At 38.5% G+C, this 13,493-nt stretch overlaps 1 protein-coding gene across 1 annotated transcript; it reads left to right on the forward strand.

Moving 5' to 3' along the window:
* Positions 1–6,173: 6,173 nt before the first annotated feature.
* Positions 6,174–8,389, forward strand: LOC106079005 (fulicin peptides-like). Its single transcript, XM_056026181.1, has 2 exons — positions 6,174–6,207; positions 7,437–8,389. Exons 1-2 carry the CDS (start codon positions 6,174–6,176, stop codon positions 8,279–8,281), a joined length of 879 nt encoding a protein of 292 aa, XP_055882156.1. The 3' UTR covers positions 8,282–8,389.
* Positions 8,390–13,493: the final 5,104 nt, after the last annotated feature.

A 13,493-nucleotide genomic window follows, 5' to 3' on the forward strand; every position in this document is an offset into this window, starting at 1 on the left:
TTAGTTGGGGAAAAGTAAAGGCGGTTGGTCGTTGTGCTAGCCATATGACATCCTCGTTAACTGTAGGCTACAGAATCAGATTACCTTTACATCATCTGCCCTATTGACCACAAGGTCTGAACTGGGAACTTTACTTTTTTTTTACTAATTTATAGAGCTCTATTAACAAAAAAAAAGTAGGCTCGTGACGCTGTGATAACATTACAAACATAAACACGACAGCTAAAATGATAAACTAATCTAAAAAAAAAGTTTTAAACAGATAGGTCTTAATGTTCTTCTTGAATGTAGTGTAGCAGGTTGTCTGTCTGAGATCAATGGGGAGTGAGTTCGAAACCCTTGGTCCGTGTACTGAAAAAAAGCCTTCAAGACGTCATCACTAGAAGCATTGAGGCCGTGGAGGGCAGTGTTCTCTGAGAGACAAATGGAGTTATCAGCAGGGCCGGTCCTACAGATGGGGGGGCCTTATGCAAAACGGATTGCGCGGGGCCTATCCTGGGTTGTGATAAGGATAATAAGTGAAAATTAAGATTTTGTATCAGAAAATAAATTCGTCTTTGCTTTTTATTCATACTTTACTAAGTACAAAATCTCTGTCAAATTAGCTTTACGAGCCATCTACAGTAGATAGTAGTTTTCAATAAAAAGATGATAAGCATTTAGATTTGGCTATTAGATTTACTATCGACTAACAAAATATCGCTTTTGTTTTTATTTTAAGAGATCGAGATAGATTTAGATCTATATTTATATGCCAGTAACTATTAAAGTAAATTAAGTTTTTGAACTTCTAGTTTTGGTTAAAATTCGCCTTATTATTACATTTTATTAAATGAAAGCTGACAATGCGTTTTTTTTAATTGCTAGTAGGATTGGCGTTTTCCATATTGAATGACAATCGGAAATGACAATTTACCCATTTTTTAAGGAGATTCGCATCAATTTTCACAGGATTTTAATAATTTCAGATTTTCATGACTTTTTCGTATATTTTACAATTTCAGGAGAATTCCAGAAACCCTTTAATAATAAGTTAAAATGGTTTATTTTAATAATTTACACCTAGAATTCGCGCGGGGCCTATGAAAATGCTGGCCCACTGCGGCCGCATAGGTTGCAGTGGCATAAGACAGGTACTGGTGATCAGTTCATTAAGGTACAAGGGCATTTCTTTATTGTAGATACACTGATCACAAAGTGTGGCCACCTTGTGGTCATTTCTCGCTTTCGCAGGAACACAATAGAGCGTGCGCAAGAGCGTAGTAGCAGAATCTCGTCTTGTTTTCGTAGGACTATTCGTGCGGCGTTGTTCTGAATTCGTTGCGGCTTGGCGATTTAGTCTTAGGGTATACCTGCCAGCACGGCGTTGCAGCAGTCAAGGCGGGAGAGTATGAATGCCACAGCTAGCGTTTTTTGTTGACTCCGTCGTAAAATATGGGCGGATCTGGCCTAATCTGCGAAGCTGCTGTATGTGTGGATCGAAAGATAGTGTTGAGTCAAAGAAAGTTCAACTTTATCTTGGGTTAGAGCCCCTATCGTTGTTTGTATTCTACATTTTGTTGAGACATTATTTTGTATGTGATCTTACAGGCTGTTGGAACCTTTCTTTCTATTGCAAACAATCATTACGTTGCAACTACTTTTTAAAGGACACTAATCCTTACACTCTAGCCAGTAATGATTACTAATAATTAATGCATGATATACAATTATATTAATGCAGTCATGCCTGGTCGTGAGGTCTGCGCTCTGGACTGACTGTTGTTTGTAAAATGTTTGACATGTTTTGGATGTTCCTTCAGAGTTGAAGATAATGTACTTCCTAGTCCAAAACTCCCGCAGGACGACGGAGGATGGCAGCGGGCAGGGTTTGAACCCGGGACCACCGATAAGACCGAACGACAGTCCAGTGCGCAAACCGCACGACCAGGCAGCCATCTGTCGTCTTGATGGTCTCGGGTTCAAACCCTGTCCGCCGTCTTTCCTCGCCTTTGAGAGGTTAGGGCTAGCATGTACTAATCTTTAACTCTAAATGAACACCCAAAACTGTAAAACAAACAAATCAAACATTTGCGCCTTCTCCCTGCTCCCCCTGGGCCCCTAATGGTGATGGGCCCGCACGCGATGAGCCTCTCAGTGCCAAGGTTGCTACGCCCCCAAGACTGGATAAGCTCAAGTATTGATAACAGATTTTTCTCTTGTTGCTCAGATACGTTTCCGTTACGTAGTTTTCCAGCTTGATATCTCGCAAAAAAAAAAGTAATTTTCGTCAAGACTGATCGATTTTAATACTATAAAGAATAGGTCTTGCTCCTGACTGCTGTATCATAGTAATAGTACATGATTATATATAATCGTAGTCTCTATATTATCACTGACAGAAATATTACCAAAGAGTCTCGCAGTAGTGCGTCTATAACGAGACAATTGGCGAATAAACAGAACAGCGAAACAAGCAATAGAAAGAAGAATACTTTATAAAACCAAAGGTATATAAGGGAAATAACCACTAATGGCTGCCAATTATCTGAAAACTTCAGGGTTTAGCTCCCTTTCTTTGAGATAAAACAAAATTATTTAATTAGTACTAAATGATTAATTGATTGGTTAATTTTTGGGATTGATTCGTGTATTGTTATCGACTATGAATAATTGTGAAAAGTTTCAACTTGATCTGAGTATGGAAGTGGGAGAAAATACGTGTCACAACAATATATATATAGCCACATCTCTTTTTAAGTAGCGTCTATTCCCCTTATTTCAAAATCAAAAAAAAAAAATCACCAACATTTAATTAACTAATTTTTTTAATGTTAATATTGATGTCTTGTCAGGTTTAATGGATAATTGTGCAAAGTTTTAACTTGATCTGAGTATGGGAAATGGGAGAAAAAAACATGTTCAAACTTTTTACCAGACAAACAGACAGACAGACTTGATATAAGCGTTGTAACAAAAAAAAACATTTCATACAATGGACCTAATTCACCAATCGTAAACAAACAACTTTAAGCCACGTGGTTCTCTATCTCTTCTATACAAATTACGATCTAATTTTAATACACAGTGGCTATCACGTGACATGTTTTTTTTCGTTGTTTTATCACTATTATCACGTGACAAAATGTTGTTTGTTTACGATTGGTGAATGAGGTCCATTGAGAACTTGCGGTCACATTTTGTTTGCCCCCTCCTCCAAAATTTATTCGTGCAAGCAGAGGGGGGGGGGGTGACAAAGGTTAAGGTCAACGTTTCTCAAACTGTGGGGCGTGACCTAGTGACCTAGTCGAATTTGCGATAGAAGGCCTAAAAAATGTTCTGTAACGTCGCAACAGTTACAGAACCACGTGGCAACGAGCTAGTGGTCTCCAGTGCCCACAGGCTGCGACGTCACACTGGTCAGTGTTGAGGCCTTCTATAACAAACGGTCTCGGCCTGACATGCTGGCAAGGGAAATGCTCACAAGCCATCACTAGTTGATGATTAACCCTTAAAACGCGTGTGGTGGTTTAGCCTTTAAACGTCAGAATTGTAATTCCATTTGGTATGCACCTACTGTATAACAGCTCAGCACTTTAAGGGTTAAATCAAGTTAAAAACTAAGAATGTTTATAAAGTCACGAAACTTTGAAATGCGATCTCCTCACCGGGGTTGGAAATAGTAGACTCCAGGAGAATGAATCTCGGAATCTCAGATTGCAGAAAAACACTGACACCAGGTCTCATTCGGTGAGGAGCTTGCATTTCAAAGTTAAATTTTGTACTCTAAGGAGGCGTCACAATATAAAGTTTGAGAAACACTGGGTTTAATTTGTCTAAACCAAATGACACAGTTTCTTGTCAATTAAAACAGAACGAAAAACGAATTCCTTCTAAAGAAATTCCCGTTCGTCTAAATCCAGCTGAATGGGAGAAAAATGTAGCTAATTAAGATTTCATCGTTATAGCTGATGGGGTTGGGGGGGGGGGGTGAAAATGTTTGGTGGGGTTTAATATTCAGTCTAAGGAATTAACTGTGGCGTCCGCAGGGGACCAACTCTAGCAACGGTGGTAATCCATTGGCCTTAGTGTATTCATCTCATTTATTGACCTAGGACACACAGGGGTCAAGTCTACTGTATAACTAGATCACATACATTATAACATCATTCTCCATCTTCGATTTGAAAATAAAACTAACGGTAGAAACCAATACAGAGTTGATTGAGTTCTACGATTAATGTGTAGTACTCTAATTCGTACCAGAGCAAAGCCATAGAAATGATAATGATGATGTCTTTTATTATAATTTAAGAACATCGATCTAATTAATATTACAGATGATGAAGATGAATAAGATAATTACATTATAATGTAGATTACATTGATCTCAGGGCCGGCCTTAGGTATTTGGAGGCCCTAGGAAAAGTGAATTTGGTAGCCCCTAGATAAAATAACATTACGCAATTCTTAAAAACTAACAAGGCTCTTCTAAAATAAATAGTCTAACAAGTAGGTTTAAACATTTGTCCGTAAACCCGAAGTCATAGTGAGACTTAGAGCTAGGATAGTGCACCTAGAGCTCTACTGCTCTGCTATATTTGAGATTTGATCCAAGTCTCGCAATGTTCTAAGTTCTGTGTGAGGCTCCACCAATTCGAGGCCCTATGTGGCTGCCTAGTTTGACTATGCTTAAGGCTGGCCCTGTTGATCCAAGTAATGATGCACATGATTATGATGATCACATAGATAAACAGACGTTGACAATGATGTATTGGTAAAATATAATTAATCAAGACAACGGTGATAATGCAGAAGTTATGCTGGTAATAATGTAGATGACATCGATCTAGATTTTGATGAACGGGATGGTGATGATGTAAGAACTAGCTGAAGACGTCGTGTAGAAGTTGAAAATGTAGATTATACAGACGATGGGGCATAGGTAGATAATTAGATGATGTAAATAAAATGTACAAGACATTGATCTTGATGATCATACAAAGGAGTTTGTAGAAATAAAATGATGATTAATGTGACGATATTGCGGGGGTCTTTGAAACGGTTACTAGGGTAAACAATACCCACCCCACCAACTTAAAAAATATATTTAAAATACTTCTAGTTGGTTTATTTACATGAAATAAAGTTTATAGTATAGAGAAATGATTAAAGTATTTAAAAATGTAAAGAACAAAAAAACAATTTTTTTTTTGTTAAATTTCATCATTCTAATGGTAGACATATACCTTAATAATGATGTAGATAATATTGATTTAAATGTCAATTAGATAATAATAATACAGATGATGAAGTAGATGAAAATATAGAGAATATTGGTCTGTGTTGTGTTAACACAAAATGTATACGGCTTAATGCTTTCTCTCGAACTTTCTTTGTCTCATTTCCAACGCTTCTCTTGAGACGATAGTTTATGATTAGTATTGGGTGTATCAATGTAGGTAGCAATGTGTGTAGCAATGTCTGTAGCAATGTGTGTAGCAATGTGTGTACCAATGTGTGTAGCGGTGTGTGTAGCAATGTGTGTAGCAATGTGTGTAGCAATGTGTGTAGCGGTGTGTGTAGCAATGTGTGTAGCAATGTGTGTAGCGGTGTGTGTAGCAATGTGTGTAGCAATGTGTGTACCAATGTGTGTAGCGGTGTGTGTAGCAATGTGTGTAGAAATCTGTGTAGCTGTTTGAAGCTGTGAGTGTAGCAATGTATGTAGCAATGTGTGTAGCAATGTATGTAGCAATTTATGTAGCAATGTGTGTAGCAATGTGTGTAGCAATTTATGTAGCAATGTGTGTAGCAATGTGTGTAGCAATGTGTGTAGCAATGTATGTAGCAATGTGTGTAGCAATTTATGTAGCAATGTGTGTAGCAATGTGTGTAGCAATGTATGTAGCAATGTGTGTAGCAATGTGTGTAGCAATGTGTGTAGCAATGTGTGTAGCAATGTGTGTAGAAATCTGTGTAGCTGTTTGTAGCTGTGAGTGTAGCAATGTATGTAGCAATGTGTGTAGCAATGTGTTTAGCAATATGTGTAGCAATGTGTTTAGAAATCTGTGTAGCTGTTTGTAGCTGTGAGTGTAGCAATTTATGTAGCAATGTGTGTAGCAATGTGTGTAGCAATGTGTGTAGCAATGTGTGTAGCAATGTGTGTAGCAATGTGTGTAGCAATATGTGTAGCAATGTGTTTAGAAATCTGTGTAGCTGTTTGTAGCTGTGAGTGTAGCAATGTATGTAGCAATGTGTGTAGCAATGTATGTAGCAATGTGTGTAGCAATGTGTGTAGCAATGTGTGTAGCAATGTATGTAGAAATGTGTGTAGCAATATGTGTAACAATGTGTGTAGCAATCTGTGTAGCTGTTTGTAGCAGTGAGTGTAGCAATCTGTGTAGCTGTTTGTAGCAGTGAGTGTAGCAATCTGTGTAGCTGTTTGTAGCAGTGAGTGTAGCAATCTGTGTAGCTGTTTGTAGCAGTGAGTGTAGCAATCTGTGTAGCTGTTTGTAGCATTGAGTGTAGCAATCTGTGTAGCTGTTTGTAGCAGTGAGTGTAGCAATGTATGTAGCATTGTGTGTAGCTATGTATGTAGCAATGTGTGAGTGTAGCAGTGAGTGTAGCAATATATGTAGCAATATGTGTAGAAATGTATGTAGCAATAAAGTTAAAGTTCTCCCCGTCAGATTTTGCGATCTATGGGGCAGATGATGTAAAGGTGAACTGTTTCTGTGGATGTCATGCGGCCAGCACAACGACCAACCACCTTTACTTTTCCCCAACTAATGTTAGGTACCCATTAATAATAATAATAATAATAATAATAATAATAATAATAATAATAATAATTTTATTTATAAAGCGCTGTTAACAAACAAAATGTAGGCTCAAGGCGCTGTAATAACATTACAAACACAAACACGACAGCTATAATGACAAACTAATCTAAAAAAGTTTTAAACAAGTAGGTCTTAATGTTCATTAGAGCTGGGTGGATTCAGATGCGACCTAAGGATCCCGAAATAAAAAAAATCACAGTCTTCGGCAGGATTCGAATCCGGGACCTCTTGGTTAGGAAGCCAAGCGTTTTACCACTCAGCCACCGCGCCATCAGTTTGTGTAACAATGTTTGTAGCAAACTGTGTACAGACGTATGAATCAATAAGTGTAGCAGTATGCGGAGCAGTATGCGTAGCATTGTGTGTAGCATTGCGTATAGCAGTGTGTGCAGCAATATGTGTAGCAATGTTTATAGCAATGTTTATAGCAATGTGTGCAGCAAAGTGTGTAGCAGTGTTTGTAGCAATGTGTGGGGAAATGTATAAAGCAATGTGTGTAACATTAAGCTTATCAAAGTGTGTAGCAGTATGTGTGGATGTGTGTGTAGCAGTGTGTATTCTTAGATCGAAATAAAGCCTTATACAATTTGTATTTTCTTCTCTTTCCAAATCCAGTCACAGACGCCAGTGTCAAGGCTCAAACGAAAAGAACAGCACGCTCTCCCAACGCGCTCTACGGATCAAACACAGCAGACTCACGGACGGACGAAGACGGTCTGGTTGCGCCCCTTGACACCAAAAACCATTACAGCGAGAGCAGCTTGCCCAGATTCAGCGGCTTTGCAGACAACATGGACTCTGGGGAGTTATTGGATAAGCAGGAGGGAGGGACATTTTTAAATCAAGGCAATGAGGCTTTCAGCTCGGATTCTGCAGAATCCTCCCAAAAGCCCACGGCGGCGAAACGGTTTAACGAATTCGTCGGGAAAAGGAGCAACCCAACGGGCGCGAACGTCGACAGCGATCTCGCCCGTGAGTTATTGCAACGGTACAAATCCTCGCATAAAAATTCGGACGATCAACACGCACTGAAACAATTAACTTTGCTGAGATCCTTAACAGCAGACGACACTTCCAAACGCCAGTACGAATTTGTGGGCAAGCGCAACTACGACTTTCTGGGCAAACGTGCCCCTTACGACTTCATAGGCAAACGTGCCCAGTACGAATTCATAGGCAAAAGGGCGTACGATTTCCTGGGGAAGAGACATTACGACTTCTTGGGCAAACGAAGCGGGTCAAACGAGAAAGGGCGCGAAGACGAAGAACAAGACGGGGGCAAACGTTACTCCGAGTTCTTAGGCAGAAGAAAGAGGACCGAGGAGCAAGGCAGCGCCCTTATGACGGATAGCGCCAGGCTAGCAGCCCTTCTGCAAAACAACAGCTTGCGAAAAAGAATCTCAGAGATGCTAATGAAGCAAAGACTCGCAGAGCAGGTTCCGGAGTTTGTGGGCAAGTGAAGATAACTCTCACCTCATTGTTCTCATGTAACATAGTTCAAATATTACTCAGTATAAATTTACATGTAGAAATATGTTTCAAAATAGTCCAATAAAATTGTTTCGTTTAGTAAAGTCTTGTTTTTTTTACTTTGATTCGCTTTATCTTTGGAGTTAATGTGCATTTTGATTGTTTTTGAAAATTTCCATGGCCATTAAAATCAGACACTCTTTGATTAAATGATTGTGAAATAAAGAATCCTATATGCATAATGTTATTGTTTATACAGTCAAAAAATCACTAAATTTAGAAAGCCTTCAGGACAGGAGACGCAAAAGTAAAGTAGCAATCATACATAAAACACTGAACCATAATCTTCAAATACAAAAACAAAATCTAATAAAATACTCTGAAAGACACAAAGATAAAGACACCTCCCTCATTCCGTAGGCTAGGACAAATTTGTACAAATGCTCCTTCTTCCCTAGTGCTATTAGAGCATGGAATGGGTAGCCTTAAACAGCCAGGGAAACCAGTGACTTGGCAGAATTTAAGTCATTGGTTAGCCTGCATGACTAGATGCATGGCGCGTAGGACGTAATCATCTTTTTTGAAGTAACGTCTGTATTATATAAGAAAAGAGAATGCAAACTGTTAGATAGCTAGTTTAGTTAGTTGGGTTGCGCACTATATTAGCCCGACAGTGAACGTACATTGTATAGTGACGACATAGACTTTGGGTTAGAGATTAGGATAGACTTTTAGAAATCAGTTACTGCTAGACTCTTGAAGGGTAAACGTCGCTGTTAGTGACGGACTAGACTGTGGCCCATTCTGTATTAAAAGTTATTTGAGTCAACTTGGTCATTAAGTCTTTGTTCCAGTTGGTATCAATACATATAAATATATAGTGAAAAGAACGTTGGATTATCGTACTTTACGGGTAACATCTAAACTTACACTTTAAGTTAAAATAATGTTTAATATTGTCAGACAGTGTTTATATAAAAGCGTGATGTGATACCAGGTTTGAAACGCTGTAATGGGATATGTTTCTAGTGAACGCTTGTAATACGATCAACACAGTGGTGTCAGCCTTACAGCGACTTTCACTTTGAATCTCGCACTGAAGTCTAAAAAATGTGAACATTTTTTTTTGGGTCGATATTTAGTTTCGCTTTTGTTACTCTTGGAGTAATAAAGTAAGAGAGAGAGACAGAGTGGATGAAGAGAGAGATAGACTCACAGGCAGACATACACATGACATATAACATACAGAAATATTAGAGCTATTAAAAAATTTAAAAAAGAAATTAATGAACAAGTATTTTTCAGTTTTTCTTTTTAATTATTTCACCATTCACGAAGCTGATGATGGTTTATAATTTCAGATTCTATTTCTATCTTCTATTGTTTTAATAATGCTGGAAGTCATATAAACCAGCTAACACAGTCAAGTTCTTCCAATAATACAGTCCAGCTAAGTAATACATATGTCGGTGCGCAGCCTGTGCGTGAAAGGCTGGTTTATTTAACTCTAAACTGAATACAAAGAAACATTGGAGTCCCGGTCTCCTCGCTGTCCAGCCTTGATCTGCCTCTTTCTTACACACTGTCTCTCGTCCGGGAAGGATTTCGATCACATGACCATAACGCGGGTCATATTTGTGTGTACTAGCAGTACTGTCCCTTGTCCATCGACAGCCGTTGACCTGAGTGATTTGCCTTAGATCACGTGTGTCAGCTGAATCTACAGTTAACCCTATCGCGCCGCCAATAGGGTTATATCAATATATATATATATATATATATATATATATATATATATATATACAACAACATACAAATTTCGTCTTACAGTTATTCTCTATAAGACAAGTCATTGTTGTATAAATTTGCTAGTGCAATTATTCAATAGGTATTTCTTAAGAGACGCGGTGGCTGAGCTGTTTTCGAACCATGGCATCCCGGGTTCGTATCCTGGTGAAGACTTTCAATTTCGATATCTTTAGGGCGCCTCTGAGTCTACCCAGCTCTCATGGGTACCTGACATTGACATTAGTTGTGGAACAGTAAAGACACGACTGGTCGTTACGCTGGCCACATGACACCTTCGTTAACCCCTCCCATAAATCTTAAGGGGAACTTTTACTACTTCTCTCATACTAAGGTCTGAAATGATAAGGTCTATGATAAGATCGAAAGGTCAATTAAATCTCAAGGTCACAAAACTGTTAAAAAAAAATAAAAAAATTCTTGAATATTCTTCACGTGTATTTCAAGTTGAGACAGGCGTGACCTTGAACGATAAGCCAAAGAAAAAACATGATCAAGAGATAGATAAACATAAGGAGTAGGTCAGCTGACCACTTAGACCTGACCCCCAGAGGCGGTCTTAACAGTCCTCCGGGGCCTTGGTCGAGTCGTATCAGGGCCAAGGATATTTGCACGATGGGCTGACGGTGACAAAAGATTCAATTTATCGTGCCCCCTCTCCCAGGATCCTGGTTGCCCCCTAGGGCCGCCTCTGCTGCCCAATAAGATGAAACAAGGTATTCGACAGTTCAAGCGTTAATAAAATCAATGTTAAGGACAACTCGAAGATAGTGAGGGCAATTAGGTCAAACAGGATGATGCACAGGCGTGTGTGTGTGATACATTCTTAGCGTATCCTGCTAGCCACTGTCAAAAAAATGTTAACTCAAACTATATGGCCACATCACAAGGTCCTCATGTCTCGAAAAGACCATCCTTTGGGGAACGGTACCAGGAGAAAGAAGAAGAGGAAGACAGAGAAAGCGATGGGAAGACAACATCAAAGAATGGACAGTCCTGTCAGTGAATAAATTCATGGCGAAGGATAGAGAGGAATGAAGAAAGACGGTTGACAGTTCGTGTGTGGTGCCCCAGCGGTCTAAGAGACTAAAGGTAAAGTTGAAGGTAATTCTGGAATGGAAATTTAAATGATTGTACGTCAACCTTCACCTATCTCTTAGTCTGTTGAATCATTGGAGCGCCACAAATGACTTTCAAATTCCGACAGATGTCTCTCTACTTTAAACGATAAACTAAACAAGGAATAGAACAAAAAAAGAATTTTTTTTTTCAATTTCAGCTCATCGAAGGGAAAGAACCGCTGATTACTGCCATTCACTCCAAAATTAACATTGTTTAGCTCCGTTTCTGCTGAATAAAACGAAATTAATTAATTTGTACTAATTGATTAATTGGTTAATTTTTGGATTGATTCGTGTATTGGTATATGGATAATTATTACAAATTTTAAATTTATCTGAAAATGGGAAGTGTGAGGAAAAACGTGTAAAACGTGAAAATATAGACTGGAAAAAGGAAGTAACTTCCTGTAACTTGAAAACATGTATATCTATTGTAGTCGGATTTCCGAATTATGAAAAGTTACATGATCTTCAGTCTAAGAGATTAAACAAAACTACACTGCTGTATAATAAAGTACATAAAATTGCAAGTCACAAATTTTCGTTTCATAAAACTCTTTTATCGGCCAGTCTATATTTATTTAGGTCTATGGTCAAAACGTAATAAGGGAACTAACTCGGGTGTCCAGCGCACATAAACATTGTGAATTCACACCATCGTCGTTTAGGAGGACATAATACATTCACATACCCCTTAGTCTGTTGCACCGTTGGGCACTACACATGATCTACTGACCATCTCACTCTATTATTCTGTCTGAAAGGGCCGTCCATTCTTTGATGTTGTCTTTCCATCGCTTTCTCTGTCTGCCTCTTCTTCTTTTTCCTGGTACTGTTCCCTGAAGGAAGGTCTTGGCTAGCCCTGATGACCTTGTTCTCTTCCTGCCAACTATTTTCTGGCTCTGTTGGAGATTTGTATACATGGCGGAAAAAAAACTATAACATAAGTTCCAACATCCCACTCTAGTTTCAAACACTTGTAGATCTAATTCTAATTCCATAAACAGTATTTTTTTATATGTTGCATTCTCAATTAGAACATCCTTAAAAAATCGTAATCCTGATACAGAAAGGGAAATAACAGAGTAAATACTAAATGAAAAAGCGGGAGGATTTACCGTCCCTGTCCTATTTTTAACGGTAAGCACAGCAGACGATGAACTCATTCTACAATATGAAGGTCCAAAGGTTTGGAACTCACTACTCATTGATCTCAGACAGACAACATGCTACACTACTTTCAAGAAGAACATTAAGATCTACCTGTTTAAAACTTGTTTAGATTAGTTTGTCATTTTAGCTGTCGTGTTTGTGTTTGTAATGTTATCACAGCGCCTTGAGCCGACATTTTGTTTGTTGACAGCGCTTTATAAATAAAATTATTATTATTATTATTTACCGGTGAACATGAAAGCACCAATGATGAAATGTTAAGTAGTCTTTGATTTTACTTCTAGTCAAGGCCGGCTTTACGCAGAACGTTGGCTGCTCTGGACCTCACCTTTCAGCGGGGAACAACAAACTAAAAGAAAGAGGTCTAAATTAAATGTACAAATTCTCCAACAAGTCATTAAATTTTATATCCTCCATATAGACGTTGTACCGGTAATAATATTTTATTACTATCGTATCTGGGCCCTTCGTGAGTGATCTCCAGCTGTCTCGTTCTGAGGCCGCATGCAACCAGGTGCTCTCTTCTATGTCAGCCTAGGAAAGTTCACTCCTAAGCTGGTCTTTGAAGCTTTTCCGTGGGGCGCCTCTGTTACGTCGACCACCTTTTAGCTCACCAAAAAAAAAAAAAAGACTGCCTTTGGCATACGTTCGTCTCCCATACGGGATACGTACCCTACCCAGCGTAACTGTCGGACCAAAAGAACCATATTATAACTATTGAAAAAAATATAGATTCAGTTTCATTCAAACGTAGCGTGGAATGTTTACGTCAAACAGATCAATTCTATTTAATGATTTGATTGTCAGAAGAACAAATGAGTTTTTGTGTCTGTTTCTGTAAAAGGTGTCTTGTATTTCCTTTGTGATGGTAAAATCTTAAAATCCTTCCCCAGAGGGTGTTTTATTATTTACATTAAAATCTTTCCAGCCTTCATACGAATGTTTCTCCCTGAACTGATGTCCGAATGAAGTTTGATACCAATGAATTTGCTAGCAAAATATTAATAATCTGAATTAATAACTACACATTTCTTCAAATTATACGCATCGACAAAAATAACTTGCGCGAGAATTTATCGGGAAATTCCAATCTCCAGTCTTA

This window comes from Biomphalaria glabrata, chromosome 4, assembly GCF_947242115.1.
Source record: "Biomphalaria glabrata chromosome 4, xgBioGlab47.1, whole genome shotgun sequence".
Taxonomy (NCBI): domain Eukaryota; kingdom Metazoa; phylum Mollusca; class Gastropoda; family Planorbidae; genus Biomphalaria; species Biomphalaria glabrata.